The following is a 23,273-nucleotide window of genomic DNA, read 5'->3' as shown; positions in this document are numbered from 1 at the left end:
CTAAAGACTAAACATTATAGTATCAACAATCTAAAAATTATATATACATGTTCTTACAATATCAACAAGTCATTTTATTCCTTAAATAACTATACACCAAAAATAAGGCCTACCAAACACGTGTGGTCGCCTGACCAAATATAAATACGACTCCTAAAAGTGAAAGTGTCCTACAATAGAAACAAGCCTACATCCTCCTCGAGTTAGAATTTCCTACTTAGTGATTAATGAAGTATTTTTAATGATATTATGAATTTTTTAAAAAAATAAAATGTTAAAGGATATAAAAAAAAATGTGTGAAAAAAAAAAAGGCCAAATGGCCTTATCAGAAGAATCTCTCGGGCTACACCCTCGATGGGTGTAGCACGATCCAATTCAATAATATGCTAGTATGAGCTAATTATTATAAAATAATATACTTAGACTATAATATAAGTAGACTAATGATAGTTTAGTATATGTAAACATTATAGTATTACTACCATACATAAACAAGTATAAAAATAAGTTAGACACTAGTATTTAAATATTCATAGTATAATAAGTTAATAACACATATACTAATTTACTAAAATATAATAATATGTAATTAGACTCTAGAAAGTCTAGTATATAATTAAGTTAAAAATAAGTTAGACATTATTATAATAACATGTAATTAGACACTATAGTATAAGTCTTGTAAAGAAATAAATTAGACACTAGTATAAAAATCACTAATAAGTCTATTATAATAAGTTAATAACATATAATACTAATTTAATAAAGTGTAATAACTTATAATTAGACACTAGAAATAAGTCTAGTGTAGAAATAAGGTATAAATAAGTTGGAGACTAGTATAATATAATAACATATAATATTATAGTATAATAACATGTAATTAGACACTATAGTATAAGTCTAGTATAAAAATAAGTTAGATATTAGTATAGAAGTAAATTAGTAATGAATGATTTTGTTTTAGTTTTTAATTTTTTAGAAAATTTAAAATTTGAAAGCCCACAAAACATTCCTTTTTAAAATGGGCTAAATATGAAGTTAAAAAAAAGGCCCAAACCTAAAAGTCAAAATCTGACTCTGTTCTGACAAGTCAGAGTCAAATCGAAGTCTACACAAGTCGGAGTCGGAGTCGGAGTCTGGATTTGAACTCCGAAGTCGGTGCTCACCCCTAAGTATGGCGAGGAATCATCCTCTGAGGAGTTACCCTCTATGCAAAACTTAATATTTATATATATATATATATATATATACACATATACATATCGCCGATGCGAGGAATCACCATCTTCTCCAACACATAAAACTTATCATATTCATTACATAGATATTCACATTTATCACATTAATATTCATCACATAAACATCCATTGGTGGCATTGGACCATACATCTTGGTTCAAACAAAATGATCTATCGAGTCGTAATTTTTTTTGCAGACACACTATGGATATGACTCTTCATATGGAGTGTGGATTTCTGGGTATGCTACTGCCATCATCTGAGTATTAACCTCATACGTCTGGAAAGATCTTGTCCTTGACCGTTGCTCGCCTTCGTATGAATGACGTATTTTTTCCAAAACTATGATCCTCTTCAACCCCTCGTTCTCACTTAAGCGCGTTGGGCGGCTTTTCTAGCTCGCCTACCATAAGGTGAAAAATACTTTATAACCTTGCATCCTGATGTATCTATTAAGCTTTTTATACAGTATTGCTCGCTCATATGTTGGAATGGTAGCACTTTGCAGCACCTACAACTATTTTTCACCAAACTAATAAAGCGGCTCTCATCTACTCAAACTCGATTGGTGGTATGTCTCCTTGCGCTAAAATAATCCTCGCAAACAAAGATATAAAGTAGACTACATAGTATCTATAAGAGAGAGTAATGAAGTGCAAAAAGAACATGCACTCATTTTGAAAAAAATTAAATAAATATAGTATTCATATCAAAAATTTAATTTTTTAATAATAAATCTCATTTTTAAAAATATATATATATATATATATATATAAAAAAAAGATCCTTACACAATACATCAGTGTATCTATAATTACTCGTAAGAAATATATCATTACTCGTAAGAAAGAGGACGAGTTGTAGAAGATCTTGAGCTTCAGAATAGGAAAGATGCCACCGAAGGCAAAGGCGTGATCAGCTTATATCTTTTTGTCTTGGTTATATATCAATACATTTAAAATTATTTTCTTAATTATTAAAAAAAAAAAATTGACCAGCGGTCAAACTAAGTGGGCAAAGAAGCTTTCCTTGTTATTTTGATATGGTTTAGATCAACTGAGGGCCTGTTCAAAAATGTCTTCTTCCATAGGCAGTGCAATGTAGCCATGGATAATGAGAATGTTGTGTATGTTATTGATGTAGTTAAGGGGATTTTGCAGTATATGCAAGGTCTTCTTCTGGTTGCTTGGTTTGTTTCTCCGGAAAGTGTTCTTTAGGCAATTGACGAACCAAAACTTAAATTGGTTTTTGTGATATCAAAACAAAACTCAGGCTCAGCAAGAATGGCGATTGTGAGACCACTGGGCTCAGCTAACGGTTACTGGGTGGACCAGTACCACCTTTCTAGACCATTGAAGGTATCCCGCTACTCTTTTAGACATACCTTGTATAGAGCTTCTTCACTATGTTACAGTTCCAAGTTTCAAACTCGGAAAACTTTGGTACGGTTCCAGGAAAGCCAATCTCAGAAATCGATTATCAAATCTGGATCTGTAGAAGATCAACCTTCAGATAGTGTGCCATCGGCTGGTACTTTGATTAGGGAGTTCGTAGATGATGGATTATTTGAAAATGCAATAAAGGTTTATCTTGGAATGATTGAAGGTGGTTTTCCAGCTGAGCAATTCAGATTCTTTCCATCTTTAATTAAGGCATTTGGTATGCTTTCTGATGTAGACAAGGTTAAACAAGTTCATGGGCACGTGTTGAAGTTGGGAGTTTTAAACGACGTTTTTGTTGGAAATTCACTTTTGAGTTCGTATTGGAAATGCCGTGCAGTCAAAGCTGCAGTCCAATTGTTTGAGAAAATGTGTGAGAGGGACTCCGTTTCATGGAATGCAATGATCTCTGGGTTTTGCCAATCAGGGGATTACACGGGATCATTGATTACATTAAGCAGGATGATTTCGGAATATGGTTTGTACCCTAATCGGGTAGCTTGCCTTTCGGCTTTATCTGCATGTTCTTCGATTGAGTCTTTGATTCATGGGCGGGAAATTCATTGCTTTGTTGTGAAAAGTGGGTTGATCGTTGATGATTTTATAGTCAGCGGACTGATTGAAATGTACATGAAATGTGGGGATATAAGAACTGCAGAATATGTTTTCAAGGGAAATCTTGATAACGAGTCCAGCGGAGGAAATACAGTGATATGGAATGTGATGACTTTGGGTTATGTCTCTAATGGATTTTTGTTGCGGGCATTGGACATGTTTCTTGAGATGTTGGCAATTGAGATAATACCAGATTCTTCTACTCTGGTGGCTGTTTTAGTTTTGTGCTCCCAGTTGTCAGATTTAGCTGTAGGAAAGCAAATCCATAAATTCATTTACAGCTTTGGGTTTGATTGCGATGTAAGAGTTGAAACAGCTCTCATAGACATGTACTTCAAATGTGGTGATCCTGAAACTGGTTTGAAATTATTCATGAGGTCTCAAAATCATAATTTGATCATGTGGGGTGCAGTAATCTCAAATTGTGCTCAGAATGGTAGTTCTGCTGAGGCATTAGAATTGTTCCATACCTTCATGTCAGAGCTTGGTTTTGCTGATTCTATCATACTTCTGGCTGCGTTGCGAGCATGTTCATCCTTGACTTTGAAGCCAAGAGGCGCAGAAATCCATGGATTGACTATAAAGACGGGGTTTGATGACAATGTTTTTGTTGGTGGTGCCCTTGTTGATATGTATGCAAAATGCAGAGATATTGAATCTGCCGAAAAGGTTTTCCATCGATTACCAATAAGGGATTTAGTCATATGGAATTCCTTAATAGCTGGTTATGCCCAGAATGAGTGTGCAGATGAAGCTTTGAAGGCTTTTCATGTTATGCAATCTGAACAAATTGCACCCAATAGTGTAACAGCTGCATGTATTCTCTCTGTATGTGCTTATTTGTCTGTAGCGATCCTGTGTAAGGAGTTACACAGTTACCTAGTACGCCGAGGGTATGAGTCTAATAGTCTTGTGAGCAATTCTCTAATTGCAACCTATGCAAAGTGTGGGGACATATTTAGTTCAAGGGCTGTATTTGAGAGTATGCTAGAAAGAAATATAGTATCATGGAATTCAATTATTTTAGGGTATGGAATGCATGGCTGGACCGACGAAATGTTTCTTTTATTTGAAAAGATGAAAGAAACAGGCATGATGCCTGACCATGCAACTTTTACTGCACTTCTTTCTGCATGCAGCCATGCTGGGAGGGTTGACATGGGATGGAGCTATTTCAAAGGCATGGTTGAAGATCACAAACTTGAGCCTCAAGTTGAACACTATACTTGCATGGTTGATCTTCTGGGTCGAGCTGGTCATCTAAAGCAAGCTTATGATCTGATTATGTCCATGCCTTGTGTCCCAGATGATCGTATATGGGGTTCATTACTTGGGTCATGCAAAACTCACGGCAATGAAAAGCTGGCAGAACTTGTGGCTAACCATATCTTCAAATTTGATTCTGCATGCATTGGCTACCGTGTCCTCCTTTCAAACATATATGAAGGCTTTGGAAAACAGAATGAAGCTGCTAGAGTTAGATCGGATATTAAAGAGTTGGGACTCAAAAAGCAGCCTGGATGTAGTTGGATTGAACTTGAAAACAAGATTCATACATTTATTGCAAGTGATCACTCACACCATCAGTCGGAAGAAATATATGCTGTAATAGAAAGTTTAACAGTAGAGATGAAAAGGTCAGGGTATAACCCTAAAACCCAATAACTTATTGGATTGATGAATCAAATGCTAAAGGTGTAAATTCAAGTATTTACCAAAAAACTATGGGGTGAATTCAAGCATTTCCCGTACTGATGCTCAATGGCAAGGCTTCACTCCAGCTACTTGTAGGGCAGAATAGCGACCATGTCTTTAGTAATTAAGAATGAGAAGAAACTGTGTCCACAATATGGATGCGAGCTGTGTCAACCATATGTCTTTTTTTCAAGGGATCTTATATATAAATATGACCTTGTCTTACATGTTTTCATGATCCCAAGTAATCTTTGGTTTCACTTTGGAAACCATGATGCGAATAGGGCATGACTCATGAGGCATCAACAGAATCACGTATGGCTTTACCGATCATAGATTATCCAATTGAAAACAAAAAAAGAATTAAATATTTAACTCAATTATTAAAATATTTAAACTCTTATGTTAAATACTTTTTTAACAATATATAAATAGTAATTAGTTTTAACTCCAATCTGAAACAGAAATGAAAAGAAAAGATAGAACCATTTTCCCGGCTTGGAAGTGGGTCTGGTCAGAAAACCAGATTGTTTTCAGAACACATTTAGGGTTGGGAATTCGGCCAAGGATGTAGGGTGGAAGAAGATTTTCTCAGCTAGAAGCTTAAACTAAGCTTATTAATGCAGTTTAGGGATGGCTAAAACAGCAAGCATTAACTGAAGTTACTGAACAGACATCAGGAAAGTCTTTCAGATTTTCTGCTATTGTGTGATGGCCATGTCATCTCCCAATCATCTCTGGGATGTTTGATGATGTTTTCTTAATTCAGAAGGTCAGTGATGCTTTGTCACAACACCTTCGTTGGTCAGTTATCTTTGTAAACATTTTCACTGAGGTGACAGGGAAAATATGGACCCCAGAATTGGTTGATTATCTGTCTGGTCACTGGTGTTTCAGTAGTTGATATGCATTAATTTACATCAGTTAGCACTGTGCAAATTACAATAGCTTAAGAAAATTGAGAAGGCTATGGTGTTTCTGGTTAAGAATATAACGAAGGCTGCCTATGATGCAGAGAATTAAGGTCGTTCCCCAGCAGCTGAAGCATCAATAAAGGGGAAAAAATGCACAAGCATATGCCGTGAGCATGCTTTCTCAAAGCATTTGGTGGCTTCCTTCTCATGCTGAGTTGTGTTCTGAATTGAATAATAAAAGTACAAGCTACGGAATTGGTGTCATACACATACAATTCTCATTATTTTGGGTCTAACTTTGCATTATGTATATGGCAGATTGGATCAGGTCAAACCTATAGTGAGCAGAAGATTTTAACGCAATCCACATTCCTAAATAGTATTTCTCTACTATAAGTGATAGATTTTCAATAAATTACGGGGTTCCTTCCTCTTCTAAAAAACCATCCAAAGTTGCCTCAAAAAAGGGGAAGCTAGATTTGGCATGAGATGAGATTTTCCTAATGGGTTTTAGTTTTCAAATATCTGGACATTATTTTTTATAGGTATCAAGAAATTTTAATAGTAAGAAAAGGATGCATAGCCCAAGTATACAAGATGTAATGTACACATAAGAAGTACCTAACTAGAGTTTATCCCCAAAAACAAAAAATCATGGGTCCATTAAAATCAATGACTCCTGCCCATAAGAACAAGGTTTAAAAGAAAAGAACTTTAAGCTCATTTATTATCCTCTTGCAATCTTCGAAACTTCTATCATCTCTCCAGCTGAATGCACCAATACATATATATAGGGATCACCTTCCATATTGTTGTCACTTGTGAATTGTCTTGGAGTTCTCTTCAGCTTGGTAGAAAATCCATAATCTACGAGACATGGGCCATGATAATCCTACTCCCGAAAAAAAAAACTCACATGGTCCCAACTACCTCATAATGTAAAAGCACGTGATCTACTAGTTCCTTATTCTTACACATACAACACCAGTCTAACACCATTACACGACGTTTCTTCAAATTGTCTATAGTAAGAATCTTATCTAGAGAGGCTATCCAAACGAAAAAGAAAACTTCTTTCAGATGAACTTTCTTGGAATGCAACTAATCTTATCTATGGTGCCCTCAGTCTCTAGACATTATCAATTGGCTTGAATCTAATTAAGGCTGGGTAGAGAAATTATTAGTATTGATTCATCTCCAACTACCATTCGGATCACTGTTGTACGATTGCTCCTTTATGGCTCTCAATAATGGAGCCAATTATATTGTTGCATCATTATAAATAGCCAGAACGCTGCATGAAATCCTCCTAAAGATCAATCTTGGTAGCTATAAGCCTATAATGAACGACTCACAAGTCACCATCCAACATTAAAGGAAACACTACACTGATATTAAAACTCTCGTCCTTTTAACTTTACAAGTGATAAAATGTCTGAAACGAGGTAGTCGTTCTGTTATATAAAAGTTAAAAATTAAATATAATATTATTTTTATTTTAAAATTTATAAAAATTAAATTATTTATTATATTTTATGTGAGACTTTAAAAAAATTATAATAATTTCGAGATGAGATAATTTAAACTGTGTAATTGCTGTTTAATCAGATTTCCAAAAGGCAAAAACAAAACAAAAGGGTACAGACTACAGGCTGTAAAGAATGCTTTTGCTATAGAAGTGTAAGAACATCAAGAATTTATGAAGTAATACAACGAATTGATTGTTACAGAGATTTCCCATGATTACTCCAATAGTTTATTACAAAAATAATATTACGTTTTACCAATATAATCTGTGAATCAATGATACAACCGAGCACCGTACAATTATCAATTATTACATTCAACCGCGACACCCCTCCTTTCTCTTTTCATATCCTTTTTCTTTCATTTTCTTTAAACACATAAATAAGCCCCCTTTAATACTTTATGCATATTCATTAAATAACTTCATCATACCTTGATGCCATTGTTGTTTATACCATGAGAGTTGGCATCAAGGAGGTTCTCTAGTGATCTGACCTTTCTGTTCCGAGCTCTGCCTGCTTCTTTTAATAACTCAGCCAACCTCCTCTTCTCATCACTTACATCAGGATTTGCAGTCCCAAGTTTTACCTCCCTCGTTCCAACAACATGTTCCAAAGTTCCAATTGCATCATCTAACCTGTGTAATATAACGAAAGGTACAACTGGTAAACATGCATAATCTACTGTTCATCATTGAAGACTACAAACCATGTCAAGATCATAATAAATAATTCTTGTAACAAAACACGAGGTTCTTAACTAAAATGATTAGCTCAGACAATTCAACTCCTGATTTCAGCTTTTTCTGACCAGTAGAATTCACATTTCAAATCTAATAATCACCTCTTGAACACACTCAAAACTTGTGTTCTAACATCAAGGAAAGAAAAAAATGCATATCTCAAGCCCTCAAAACCTTGATACATCTATTGCAATGAATTTTAGCATTGAATAATGAAATTGAAGCAAACCCCAGCATTGGTTTTGGTACTACCAAAGATGGCCGAGTCAAATACTGTGGCTTAAAAGCTCAATTTTAAATCAGCACTTGGTGAAAAGGGAAACAAAAAGGAGAAAACTTCCTAAGTCTTGCAAAATGACTACATGGAATGGAAGAATCAAGAATGATAGGGAGTGCATACCTGCCAACTGCATCATACGTGCCAGCAAGGTTGCCATACACCCCAAGTGTATCAGGGTGATAGAGTCCACACTCTTGTTCCAAAACACTCCTGGCTTCTTCAAATAATTTTGTAGCCTCATTTATAGCATAACGCTGCACACAAGCAAGGCCCATTTGATTGAGAAGAATTCCAAAGAAGGCAGATTTCTTCTCTCCACTTGCGCGGAGCTTTGAGATAGCATTCTTGAAGGAGTTGTAAGAATCAGAATAATTCCCCAACATGTAGTACATGACCCCCATCTGGGCTTCGATGCTGGCGATTGTACTTTGCTGACCAGGGGCATCATTATATATGTTTAATGCCTTCTGCAACAATTTGAGTGCCTGCTCAAGCTCATCCATCGATTCATAGATCGCAGAAACATCAGTGAGCCCACTTGCAATCTCCTCTGGAGATACCCCAAAAATAATGGGCTTTTCATAGATCTGGAGGGCATTTTCACAGTATGATTTTGATTCTTTTATTTTCCCCGTCTTGTTATACAAGTCAGCTAGACGGACAAAGACTGAACCAACAGCAGGATGATTTTCTCCTTTGGTGGTCTTGAAAACTGTGAGTGCTTTCTGATAAGCAAAAACAGCTTCATCATACCGAGACATAGATAAGTAGCTATCCCCAATGCTGCAATCAACCGAAGCCACTTCCGCCTCCTGGCCATTTGCCACCATGGCCATGCTGGCTAAAACCAGGTGCTCAAGTGCAGCCTCATGATCTCCTTTTGTTTCACATATAAGACCCATCAGCCTCCTATCTGCTGCTTCTTCAAGAGAAACAGGTGAACCATTCTCTCTATGAATGTCAAGTGCCATTTGACAAAGCCTCTCAGCCTCGTCAAAATGCAATGCTTGAACATGAGCTTCAGCTAAATACCTACAAGTCTCTCCCACTCTTGGGTCAGTTTCTCCCAGAACTTGTCTCTGGACTTCCAACCCTGTTTTGTAACACATTATCGAATTCTCCAGCTGGCCAAGCATTGCATAAGTATCACCCAGTTGCATGTGACCGGCAAATTTACCAAGAGCATGCTCTTGACCTTCCACAATAGCTGGAATTTCAATGGAACGCTCAAGAATGGGAATCGCCACACTGTACTGGCCTAAGCTGCAGTATATTGCCGCTATAACATGCAAGCACATGACCAATTCTAAACTAGGTTTCCCATTTGCACATATTTCAAATGATTTTGCTGCTCGGAGAGCTAATTCAAGCACTTTCTGGGGATTATCCCCTGAATAAATCAAATCCCTTGCTTGCTTGAGCAAAAAGGGTCCCAGATCCGGAATGGCTAATTCTGATTCAGTCGAACCCTTGGATTCATTCGGCAATTTAGACACTCCCATAGGCGAATTTCTCTGCTTCTTCGTGAGAGTGACACCTTTGTTTTGTTTTTTCAAACTCTTATTGTTCCGCCTGTCAGTGTGAGGTTTCTCAGGGGGACCTTTGCCATTGAGACTAGATTTTAATGATGTTTCAGAGTCCCACTGCAAGCGAGAAGGTTGCTTCGAATGCCCTCGAGAAACAGAATTCACACTTGCAGATTGGGTCTCCTCCATCGTCCCTGACTTCTTACCATTGGATAAATTTCCCTTCTTAGAGGAAGAATAGCTACGCGAATCATAGTCTGGCTTATCAACTACTTCTTCTTCCATTATCTCCACCTCCCTCATTTCCGCTCCTACCAGATATTGCAATTCTGAATCAATCCTCGACTCTTCACCATCAGATCCAAAGCTTCGCCTGGAGGGTGACTCATCAGAACTTTGCATGTCACATATATTTTCATAAAGTTGCTCGATCGAGGTCTCAACCACCACATTAACAGGGAGATCATTACCTGCATTCCGAGGGCTTTGTGGACTCAAAGAACTCTTTGGCGACTTATTTGCAACTAAATTTTCCTTGATAGGGGTAGAATTTCTATTCAGTTCATTCACAACCCCTTCTTCACTAACTTCGTCAGTAACAATGCCAGGCATCTTTATGTGCCAAAATCAACAAGAACGCTGATATGCAATAAATATCAAACAACTGTCCCAGCAGATCCAACCAAGGAAGCAGATACATTTATAAGACTGTCCATATTCATACAAACACTGCTATAAAATTTTCCAATTACGTACTCGCTGCACAAATCAATAGCTAACACTTAGCATACGTTAGAAAAGTGAAATGAACTCGGCACAAAGACAAAAATAACGCCGAAGATTTCCAAGTCCTAAATAAACTCTCTGTAAAACTTCTATGTCTACCGTAACATATAAGAAGCAAAAATCAAGTAAGTGGAACAAAACTCAATCTTTCCTTGCATCTATAGAGTTCTAATAAAGTTCTCTCATCAGATCCTCAAAAAAAAAAAAAAAAACCAGCGGCAAGTTACCCATACCCAAATGTCAACTCATAAATAATTAAAACATGTCAATTATAGAAACCCAATAAATAAAATGATAACACAAAGGCCATAAAAGAAATCGCCAAGCATAAAACAGGATCACGCTAAAAATATGAAGGGAAAAAAATGGGTTCAACCACAAATGAAGAAACACATGAAAAGGAAAGGGAAAGTCATACCTTAAAAACCAACCACCAAATTTCACAGCTGAGGGGCTGCGTTTTCTGGGTAAAGACAGAAGCAAAGATACATACGGTGAGTAAAAAACCCACTTTTGGTGTTGGACTATATATAATCAGCCTGGATGTTGAAGGAGACAGGATGGAGAGAATTTGAGAAAAGGAAAGGGACAAATTTTGTAACTCTGTGAATAAACAAATGACTTGAATATTAAAAAAAAGGGGAGAAAGAAAATTGGGAAGTTTGCAGAGATGGAATGTCAGAGGGAAGGGATAGGTCAGAAGGCGACTTCTCACTTCTCCCCCCCCCCCCTGCCCCCACCCTATCTGCCCTACAGCCTGCAGCCTGCAACTTCCCCATTTGCCTTTTAATTTCCGTTGTTTTCCCTCGTCTTTCGCTGTAACTTGCCCGGCTGGAATTGTAATACGTGCTACGTTCCAATTTTCATCATTCCCTCGTCATTATAGTTGTACCTTTCGTGATCACTTTTTTCAAGGGAACATGTTAAGTATGAATCTAACATGGGTGGAATAACTGTATAATATTATAATTAGATTGACGGTGAGTTTCGATTTCAAATTCATCTCAATTTATCATTATAATTTTTTTAAATTTTAATATAAAATATAATAAATAATTCAACTTTTTAAAATCTCAAAATAATAATAATATTAAAAAATAATATTCTAATAATATTTTATCATCTCAATTCAACTCATTTCAATATCTAAACACATTTGTTTTCTCATAATTTTTCAATTCATTTCATCTCATCTAATTATTATAAATTTTATAAATTTTTTAAATTATAAAATAAAAATAATATTAAAAAAATATATTCTAACAATATTTTATTTATTTTTTATTTTTTATTTTTTATTTTTCATTTTATCTTATTATCTATAAAAACAAACGAGACCTTACTCTAATTGACTTTTTGTGATCACTTTTTTCAAGGGATACATGCTTAGTATGAATCAAATACTAAGCATGGTTGGAATAACCGTATAATATTTGCGAAATATTTCTAATACAAATTTGTAATAATAAAAAATTCTTTATATTGTCATTATTTATCATCTTACATTCTACATCTTATAAAAAATACTTCTTACATCTTATAAAAAGTACTCTCACACTCTATGAAAAAGTTATAAGAGAGAAAAAACTATTTATAAATCATTTTTTAATAAAATTTAAATTTTATATGTAATATTATAAAAGTGATGTCACATGAGTATTATTTATATAGAGTAATACTAGGTACAAGTCTTGAATATACAAAAGTTTTGTAAAAACATGGGCTCCATCTTGAAAAAATAAGTTTTTCATACTTTTCTATAGTGAAGTATATTTTTTTATAAAAGATTTGAACGAGACTTGTATATTTGAAACTTGTATATATCATTTCTCTCATTTTAACTTATTATAGATAGAACTTGTTGATATTTTATTAGTCTAGTTCCCAAGCCAAGTCATAGATTATTGCATTACTTTTTACATAGATGAATTCTATGTATCAATTATTATTTACTTTCACACCACATATTTATAATTTTTTTTTTCATAAAGTGTGTGAGTATTTTTCATAAGATATGGTGTAATTTATATATATATATATATGAAATTTCTATGTAATTTGACATTTCAAAGTGCCAAAAAAAAGAAAAGGATGAGTAATATTTTGAGATATTTAATATTAGTATAAAAGATCTATAAGACTAGAGGAAGGACATCTGGTTTGAGGTGTCTTTGTCAATTTTGGATTACTTTTACACCGACTTTGGGCGGCCTTGTTAGGTTTTATGGACAAAAGGTCCAACTCATGAAGTTACTTACCTACCTTCTGACAACCTTTATTATTAAGTTATTTTTCATCTCTTGTTCAAACACATTGCAAGCTCACTTACTATGGGTATGGAACAAAATTACTTCCAATTCCTAATTTCTAGGGGTGTTCATCCGGATCCGGATCCGGATCCGGATATCCGGCCATAACCGGATCTGGATTTGGATGTTAAAATCCGGGCGGTTATCCGCCCGGATTAATCCGGATTTAATCCGGGCGGATAACCGGATTCAATCTAGATATCCGGATTGTAACCGGATATCCGGATTTAATCCGGATCCGGATAATAACCGGATTTAATCCGGGTTTTTTTTTTTTTTTTTAAAAGACTTTAAAACTTAAAAAAATATTTTTATAGCACTTAGTTTTTTTTTTAATTCTGATAATAAATTAACAAACAAAATAAATAAAAAAGCAAAATAAATAAAAGTGTAAAACAAATAATATTGTTGTTACATCACAATGCAAGACATAAATTTACAAAAAACAAAAGAAAAAATAATACATCACAACTAATTAAACTAAAATATAAATTTACAAAGAACAAAAGAAATAAATTTACAAAATAGACCAAATGCAACCCATATTCCCTTTGGATCAGCAAGCATGTTAGTGATGGCTGCATCAATAGCATCTTGATTTTCCTGCCTTGCTGCTCTGGCTGCAAGCAAGACAACTGTGTCTTTGTCTATATCTTTGTTAAAAACCTGTGCATATATGAGTTACTGTTAGGATTATTAGAACAAATGAGGGAATTGAATTACTAGGATCTTCTTAGAGTTCCATGCACAGAAATTCAGAAGCTTCTTATTGAAATCAGAAAAGTGAACGGTAAATTGCTACATTTTCCAATGGAAACCAATGAAAATAGCTAAATCATGCAACCATTAGCGCCTATCTTTAACTTGTTCTCGCATTCAATCCTAATGAATTAATTGAAGATGGGTGATTAATTTGTTTTTCACTCACTTTGAGTTGGGAAATCTCCATTGAAATCATTGTCAGATGACGATATAGCCTTCGCTGAAGATAGTGCCCCAATATATGGAGAAATACTCCCAATGAAAAGATTTCCACTCATATCTAAAATCTCCAACCTACTTCAATTTGCCAAATCTACAAAGGGATTTGAAGACAGAAAGTATGAAAAAAAATATAATTTAGAAAGGTAAAAAAGATTTATGAATCTATGGACTTGGAAAGAAGCTGTAAATACAAACAGTAGTAGTAAAATATTTCTGCACTGTAATTGCTATATCTTACATGTGGTGCTTTTAATATTTCTGCACCAAAAGACATTTCTGATTTTGGGATATTACACTTGATACTTCTAAAGAGAATAAAATAAAAACACCTCAAAAAATTTGGACAACAAAATCACATTGACGGGATAATATAACACTAAAATAAAGGGAAAAAATGTTCAGTACTTCATGAGACCATTTTCTTTCAAACCAAACAGCCCACGCCAAGCAAGAAGGGACTACCATATTTTCAAACAACGAAAACCCCCTCCCACCTTCACATTTCCTACTTTATATTGGGCTTAATCGAAGAGACTCAAAACCCCTCTCGCAAGTACGTAGAACAATGTTAATCAGAACTTTAAACACAACAAAACATAGATCAAACAAAAATCAAACCCAACAATCCAAAAACGAACCAACAACCCACACAAATCAAAACCCACTTACTCAAATCTAAAGTGCATCTAACTTTAAACACAACATAAAAATATCTATATAAACCGAGCAAGAGAGATGAACATACCGTAGGTTTTGGAGTTGAGAGAGACAGATGGGGCTCGTAGACTCGGCGCTCGCAGTGACGGCTAGCAGCTAGGGTTTCACTTTTCAGCTCAGTTGAGATAAAATGAGAGGTAGAGAGGTGCTCGAGGGGTGCAAACCAGTGAGATGAGGGCTAGGGTTTCACCGTTTCAGCGACGAACTTAGAAAGAAGTATGAGACGAGAACGGAGAATGAATGAAACTTAGGAAAGTCGATGCGAAGAAATGAGGATTAATCTCAAGGTTAAACGGCGTAGTTTTCCATTAGCAAAAATGACGCCGTTTTAAATCAAAATCATTGTTTTTAAAAAGAAGCAACCGGTTACGGAAACCGGGTTAACAACCGGATCCGTAACCGGATCTGGGCGGGTACGAAATTGTTTTTACCCGCCCGGGTTTAATTCGGGCGGATAACCGCCCGGATCCACCCGGATCCACCCGGATTCCGGGTTTCGGACCGGACCGGAAAAAAATCCGGCCCGGTTGAACACCCCTACTAATTTCAATTTTCAAAATCAAATGACTCTGAGATAAAATGAAATAATTTATAAATAATAATAAAATAATTTATAAATAATATTAATTTATGAGATTTTGAAAGATAAAAAAAAAAATTGAATAAAAATATTATAAAATAAAAATATCGTTAGAATATTATTTTTTAATATTATTTTTATTTTGAGATTTGAAACTATTGAATTATTTTTTTTATATTTTGTTTAAAAGTTTAGAAGTTTGAAAAAGTTGTAATGATTATGTAATTATTAGATAATTATTAAATGAAAAAATTGAAGATTTGAGATGAGATGGGATGACCCGAAAATACTTTGCTATCCAAACTAAGCCTAATGAATATTTAAAGTGAATTTTGTACTCCCCAATAGAATGGTGAAAGCTTTGTGGTCACAAGAGTATCACCGAGTTGTGTTATGGACGAGTCGTTGCCGTTGGTTTTCATGATATAGAGCGGTGGGAAAAGGCATTCAATGTACACTACAAAAGCACATGAAGCAATTAAGTATATACATGTAGATATGCCATTCCTTTATGTTACATCAAATCTATTAAATGGGAATTCCATGCCTTTGTTCCTTTGCCTGCTTTGATATATCTATATATATATATATATTATAAAAGAAATGGGATTGGCCTTAAAATGCATGATATTGAAAGTTACATCATCTCTTCCTGCATTTTAATAAATTAATGTCTAATTGTCAATTCAATTAGACAATTAAAGAAGAAATTAATTTTAAAAAATAATAATAAACCAAGAAAATGATAATTGAGATTTGGGAAAGCAAAGCAATCTTAATTGCCATTTTTTTTTTAAAAAAATAATTACAAATTTGTGAATAAGATTTATATTTGTGTAAAATATTACTTGTTCAATAAATATCATAAAATTTACTCTCAATTTTGAAATACGGACAAAAACTTTAATAAAGTGGCTTATAAAAGGTCTAATTACTGAATAATAATGATACTATGTCTCTTTAATTTGTTCTCTTATTTTAATTGTTCATGTATTTAATTTCTTTTTTAAACTTTATTTTTAATAGTTAAGAAAGTGACTATTAGTATCTTTATATTTTTTTATTTTTTAAACATGTTTAAAAAATATTTGAAATAAAAAACAAAAAAGAAAAAGAAAAATATAACTTATACTAAACGACACATAGAGTGAGCACGTACGTGCAGCAGAATAGCACCACTCTTATAAATAAAGTAGAGGGCCGACTTGGAAAGTGAAAGATGCCCAACTTTTTTGAATAATTATTGGAATAATGAGATGGAAGGTTGGACTGATTGGATCCAATCATATTGATACTTACAAAAAGCATACTTATCCCTAATTAATTAAATATAAAGAAGGATCCTTGCAATTGGGTCACACAAATCCTCTTTGATACTTGCTTTTTACTTATAAAATATCAATACCCACACATACATATACATAGTCAACAAAGGGCATTGGTAGAGTTTTATAATCAGGTGATTAATTATTAATAGAGATATTGTACTAAGGGGTACTTGATAAGGAATCCACTCTAAATTTGTTTGATAAGCACGTGGTTAATGTAGAGATATTATCTTTTTCTTTTTCTTTAAATATTTTATGCCAAACACTTGTTTTCATTTTAGATTTTATTATTTTTAATCGAACATGTTAAGTGGCATGTTTTAAGTATTATTATTTTGGCGGTTAATATATAAAATTATTTAAAATGTGTCACATCAATGAACTGAGATTAAAAATAATAGTCTACTGTGAATTTGAAAAAAAAATATTATTATAAAATATTTTTTTAATATTATTTTTGTTTAAAATTTGAAAAAATTAAATTATTTATTTTATTTTTTGTGAAAATTTAAAAAAATTATAATGATTAGATGAGATAAGTTGAGAAGTGTTGCGAAAACAAACTAGGTTTAAGTTACACATTTTCAACATAATCTTTGGAGTAAAGTGAGAAGTGATGCATGGATACAAAAGGGCTATAATATTGATGGAAGGAACCGCTCTAACTCTAAGTTCCAAAATATATAACACAAAGTAAGAAAGAAGAAAACAAAGGTGTTTTAAAAAGTTCATCATCATAACTGAACATATAAGCCTAGAAAATTATATGGTATACTTTTAGCTCATAGGTAAAGAAGATGCTCTAAGCTTTTAAAGAAGCAGATCTATGGCGAGGAATACATTTTGGAAAGCACCGGAAAAATGTGTGATCAGAGGAAGGTTTGAAGGATGAGAAAAATTCGGGATCCTGCTCAAGTGATTCCCCATAACTTTCTAAGATTGAAACTATCTCATCAAAATGTGGGCGTTTATCTGGATTGCTTGACCAGCATCTGCTGATGAGATGAGTAAATGCTGTGGGACATGAGGGTGGCAATGGTGGTCTTGCATTCTGCACAACACCAAGCATATTCAATGCATTACAAACAAAATAAGTTTGAACACCAACAAGTGTCATGGTCAAAACATAATATCTATAATTTAACTTTAAAATTACCAACTGCATACAATATTCGACTTTCATAAGGTGCTAGACAAATTATTTATCTCCATCTCAACTATGAAATTTAGTATAAACCAGTAAAGAACCAGATTTTTTCAGATAATAATGAAAATTTTTCCTGTAATCAGTAATTATTCCCAGGCCAGCATTGGCTTGGCTATACATGGCCCCCAAAAAGTCATGGCTCAGGTAAACATGACCACATTTTCTAATGGGACACAGCACAGATACCCCTGGACCACAAGGCCGATGGTCCAAGACAAGGAGCAGCTGCGGATCCAGAAACTCCGTTGCTTTTGAAAGACTGGTTGTAATCATAGTCCATCAACAGATTTATATGGCTGGTTTGGCTGCAAAATGTAGATTTTTCTACTTTCTATGGCTTGTTGAGGTCATAATCGATATTAACTATGTAAGAAAATCCCAACAATCATGTCTCTGTTATGATTCAGAAGATAATTAGAACATGCTGAAATTTCCTCCAATTGCAAGTTAGTATCAAGATAAACTTTAATCTTTCCCATCTGCTAGATGTGTGTGTGTGTGTGTGACACACAGAGAGAGAGAGAGAGAGATTTACAATATCAAATTTGAAATAAGTAGATAATAGATGCCTTCAGACCTTCATAATTAAAATTGAAAGAATCATGCTTTGTGATTCTTCTAGGATGTGGATATTTTTCCATTATATTATCTAGTCCTAGAACAAGTAGGAGATGACATGTCCTGCATGGATAAGAATGGACAAAACAGACGGCCCCACATGAACTGGACAAAACTCAAGGAAAGAATATGACACCCCACCATGCATGTGAGGAAGATGTCGGTTTGCGGATGCTTCTTGAAGGTAAAAACTTACAAAGGATGTAACCCATCACAATGAACCTACAAGTTGTTTTACATACTGGTTTTTTATGTAGAACTTCATGAGTATGGTCTTTCCTTTATTGTTTAAGTGCAGTAAAAAAAATTGTATAATTTTTTTTTTATTGGCACCAGGTGTCCGAGAATAAAGTCTCAACTATCTCGGGGTTGCACAGGCCCTTGACAAGGAGTTTTCCGCAAGTGCACATTCGGTAATTCAAGGGGAAGTTCCCCTAGTCCGATAGCCCCTAGAAATTGTTTGCGCCCAAGAGGATTTAAACCTTAGATTTGGAGGGAGCATTTTCTTTCTTTTTTTTTTATGTCAAGGAACCTCTCCAAGGCAGGGCCCTTCGGACCCACCCCTGCAGAGTAAACTCCGATCCAGTGCACCGCACCCTCGGAAGTTTCTCCAGAACTGGTTAAATTGCTGGCTTTTCACCAGGAGGTGTAGCCCCAAAGGATTGTTTGCACCCATGAGGTGTTAAACCTTGAACCTTGAAGGGAGTGATACCCCAAGACCAAGGCCGTCACCACTTGGGCCAACCCCTTAGGGTTGATTTGGAGGGAGCATACATCAAACCCAAGGCCTTTACCACTTGAGCCAACCTCTAGGGAGTAAAAGAATTGTATAATTAGAATGATTTGGAAGTATAACATCCTAATTATGTTCAGCTTGAAAGTATGGTTCCTTTTTGCAGACACTTTGAGTAAACAAGAACTAGAACTCCAAGTGCAACCGAACTCTCAATAAGTCACTCGTTCTCATACCCGACGTCAATTTCTAACTTTTTTCTAAGGTATTCAACTAATTACACAACAGGCCATAATTCTGTTGTCACTAAAATAATTTGTAACATAAACCCCCAGCCCCCAGCCATTCATTCTAGTTTTATCAACTCCAACAATATTGTAAACAAAAAAAAAAAAACTATACGATGGAATCTCAAGAGTATACTGTGTCCATCTATTGATAAGGTATTTATCTAGTAACCTCAGGAATAGCACACAATTTCAGAGATCAAGTATCATCATCTAACTTATGCTGATTGAAGTGGATATAGTTGTACAAACGACAAGCTATTAATGATCTAAGGGTAAAAAAAAACATATTCCTGTGTGATTTACTCAACCTGCAACACAGATTGACTCACTGGTATCAATATAGGACGTCAACTGCAGAGCAGGCTAAAGGATTCACTTGCTGGTATTTACTCCCACCTCTCTCTCCAAATTTCTTTTGCTGCATGTGTGAGATACAGCATCCACATTTACTTTTCAATTAAAAAAAAACCTCCGTGTGTTGTTTCCTGAAATTTCAGGACCTTGGTTTTTATCAAGCATACAGATGTTTGAAAGTCTTCCATATGAGAAAATGAAAGGCCACATTGATATATTTAAGATCAGGCTTGTATAATTATATGAATTCATCACTTACATACCTTATGGGAGACTGCAAATGCAGCCTGTTCAGGAGTCATGTTGTCAAATGGTGTCAATGCAGTTATAATCTCCCACAGAACAATACCAAAACTGTAAACATCAACCTTCTTCGTGTGGTGTTTCTCTTTTATCATTTCAGGAGCCATCCAACGGTAGGTGCCTGTGAAACCCTTTGCACTGCCACACTGCGACTCTAAGCATGAAATACCAAAATCTGCTACCTTCACACACATATCTTCACCTAGCAGAAGATTTTCAGATTTTAGATCCCTGTGAAGTATCCCCCGAGAATGAAGATATTGCATCCCATGTGCAATGTTAAGGGCTAATTTCAGAACTAGGTTGAGTGGAACAGAATGTGGTTCCTGGTGATGGAGGTACTTCCTCAAGGAGCCCCCAGCCAAATACTCGGTGATGATACAAAACACCGGAGGCTTCTTACATGCTGCAACAAACTGCATGAAGGCAAAGATACAAAGTGGTCAGAAAGAGGGATAAAGTCCTACTAATGTCAGCTGTTTAAATTTAAGGACCAACTCATAGCTCATCAAAAAACGCAGAATCTAATAAAGTTAAATGTCTTATTCAATTATACCATCTGGGTGAAAGACAAAAATAGGTTCAACACCAATAATAAAATGAACCAAGAAATCAATAAGACATGCGTGGTCCACTATTATATTTCATTAGATAATGAATAACCCTTTCACAAAACACCAGCATTTCAAATCCTTGCCCTCGCTTATGACAACTGCAAGCAATTCCACCTTGTTTACTTTCCTCTTAGTTACTGATATAGACAAAAGTATACATTACATGATGCTGCCACTTGCTGTTATGAGCTATAGTAATGCCTCCTTCCCCATTTAGGCATAAGTTTGAAGTGGTTTGAGAAAATGGTTCACTGCTGCTGAGGAAAGAGTTGACAAAATATAAACGATAGAGCATATAAAGAAGAATGCATAAACAGGTGGGTATAGAATTAAGCTTGCATTTGTGTTCTTCTCCTTCCCACCTGCTCTTTCAGAAAGCTCTTTCATGTCCAACATCCTCACTAAAATGAAATTTGTGTTCACGCCATTAGATGAAAATTCAATATTTTCTTTTGCAATCCAAAAAAGAGTGTAAATTCAATGGTGTTAGTTCGAGCTAGAAGTGAAGTCCAACGGAACTATGACAACTATACTACAAATACGTGCATTATATTTCACGGGCTTATAACATAATATTCAATTCGAAGGTCAAGCAGAATGGCAACAAAGCATAATATATAGCAAAAACAGTAAAAGTTCCTATCACATATTACATTTACATGATTAGTGCAGGACCACAGCCTCATTGATTCCATACAATCTAGAATACAGGTTAAGTATGTATATATACAAACCCATTCCAGAAACAGAGCTTACAGTGATGATATTCGGATGCCGCAACCGAAATAGCAAAGCAACCTCTGAAATGAACTGCTCTTCAAGCATGGCAGCCAAGTTCTCGTCCTCCTCCGGCTGGCTAATCAGCTTAATAGCCACATCCCTTTGCTTATATATTCCCCTATAGATCCTACTATGTCTCCCCGATGCAAACTTATTCCCAATAAGTAACTGTGACATATCTGCGCTCCATTCCTCCTCTCCCTCCCCCTTTATCTCCGCCCCCGACGACACCAAGTACTTCGACCAAGACACCGCCCGCCTGTACTCTCCGAGGGAAAGCTTCCTCTCAGTTTTCCCATTGGTAGTGGAAATCTGCTTAAAACAGTATAAATTCTTCATGGGTCTGAGCCAAAACTCATCAAAACCATCAAATCAGCACTCCCTTTAGCGTCTACATGTACATTCCGAAGCGCAGCAAAGCTCTTATAGATATTTGATTTGAAAAATACCCAGAATGGGAAAAAAAATCGAACTTGCTATCTTTATTCTTAACGGGTCCTTATCCCACTACATTTCGGAAATTGCAACGTTACTGATAAACGGATTTCGAGTTATCACATCCTCTAAGAAAACCTATAAACTTAATTTATTTCGAATAAACAAGTACAAGAAATGGAAAAAAAAAAACACTCACTTTTCCGTAAATTGAAAGAACGAAACGAAAAAAGAAAAATTACGGTCAAAATACGTAGGAGTATTTAACTTTCATTTAGAAGTACGACAAGTACTGGTTTCTAACCGAAAGGATAAGTGATCTTGTTCACTGTTCAGACAATGAGTCTAAAGCAAACTAAAAAGGACATATGGAACGGAGAAACCATCACTTCAAAACAAAACGTACGGTTTCTGATCTTCCGAAGCCAGAGCTATGAAATGATAACTGGAACACAAACCCAAACACAGATACACAAAAAGGTTAAAGCTTTTGCTAGGGCTAATCGGAACGAAAACTAAGAACAGAGAAAGAAACGGCCGGAGAGCGAGGTTTGGGATGATGTAGATGTAGAAGTTGGCGTTCCTGGGTTCTGGTGTGCAGCGAAAGCATATGCAGCAGAAGGCGTCTGTCTGTCTGTCTGTCTCTACACTCTCAGCTTTGCTATAAAACCGATCACACAAACTCTACGTTTGTAACGTGCGAGGATCCTCTTCTGAGAAAACATCCGGGGCTTCCTTTGATAATGACCCTTTCTCTTTCCCGGTTTGCCCTTTCTGTTGATTGCCATTATCCAAAATTGCTCTTCCTCAGCCTACTTTTAACTACGAGCTTTGCTCAGCAAGCAAATCACTACCAAACTGAAAATTTTCTCATCAACTACTATGATTTTTTATATCTTATAAAAAAACATCTTTATATTTTATAAAAAAATTCACAAAAAAAAATATAAATATAGAAAGTAAAAATAAATATTGATTTATGCATAAAATTCTTCATCATTATTGAAAAAATAGTGTAAAACATTTTTAATAAAATAAAATAATCAAAGCTTAAAAAATAGGAGATTCTCGAATTGTATTTTACATCGCACCAAGAAGGTGGGAGAGTGATAGATATACATAATTTTTTTTTTATTTTTTATCACAATTTTTATTAATTTTGGTTATACTTTCATAACATAATATGTTTTAAATAATTTATAAATTAACTACATAAAAAAATAAAAAAAAGTATTTAAATTATTATACGATAAAG

General features: G+C 34.9%; 3 protein-coding genes across 3 annotated transcripts; 1 reads left to right on the top strand and 2 right to left on the bottom strand.

The window, feature by feature from the left end:
- Nucleotides 1–2,304: 2,304 nt before the first annotated feature.
- Nucleotides 2,305–5,199, top strand: LOC109019961 (pentatricopeptide repeat-containing protein At2g03380, mitochondrial-like). The gene has a single exon (XM_019002346.2). The coding sequence runs from the start codon at nucleotides 2,526–2,528 to the stop codon at nucleotides 4,959–4,961; it is 2,436 nt and encodes an 811-aa protein (XP_018857891.1). The 5' UTR covers nucleotides 2,305–2,525; the 3' UTR covers nucleotides 4,962–5,199.
- Nucleotides 5,200–7,610: 2,411 nt separating this feature from the next.
- Nucleotides 7,611–11,498, bottom strand: LOC109019962 (protein KINESIN LIGHT CHAIN-RELATED 3-like). Its single transcript, XM_019002347.2, has 3 exons — nucleotides 11,185–11,498; nucleotides 8,575–10,739; nucleotides 7,611–8,069 (listed from the first exon to the last, which is right to left on the bottom strand). Exons 2-3 carry the CDS (start codon nucleotides 10,590–10,592, stop codon nucleotides 7,859–7,861), a joined length of 2,229 nt encoding a protein of 742 aa, XP_018857892.1. The 5' UTR covers nucleotides 10,593–10,739; nucleotides 11,185–11,498; the 3' UTR covers nucleotides 7,611–7,858.
- A 5,740-nt stretch (nucleotides 11,499–17,238) lies between these two features.
- Nucleotides 17,239–22,809, bottom strand: LOC109004095 (serine/threonine/tyrosine-protein kinase HT1-like). Its single transcript, XM_018982515.2, has 3 exons — nucleotides 21,560–22,809; nucleotides 20,150–20,605; nucleotides 17,239–17,735 (listed from the first exon to the last, which is right to left on the bottom strand). Exons 1-3 carry the CDS (start codon nucleotides 21,920–21,922, stop codon nucleotides 17,487–17,489), a joined length of 1,068 nt encoding a protein of 355 aa, XP_018838060.1. The 5' UTR covers nucleotides 21,923–22,809; the 3' UTR covers nucleotides 17,239–17,486.
- Nucleotides 22,810–23,273: the final 464 nt, after the last annotated feature.

This window comes from Juglans regia, chromosome 9 (assembly GCF_001411555.2).
Source record: "Juglans regia cultivar Chandler chromosome 9, Walnut 2.0, whole genome shotgun sequence".
Classification (NCBI taxonomy): Eukaryota; Viridiplantae; Streptophyta; class Magnoliopsida; order Fagales; family Juglandaceae; genus Juglans; species Juglans regia.
The sequence above is the reverse complement of the archived record's forward strand: the minus strand, read 5'-3'. Positions and strand labels throughout refer to the sequence as shown.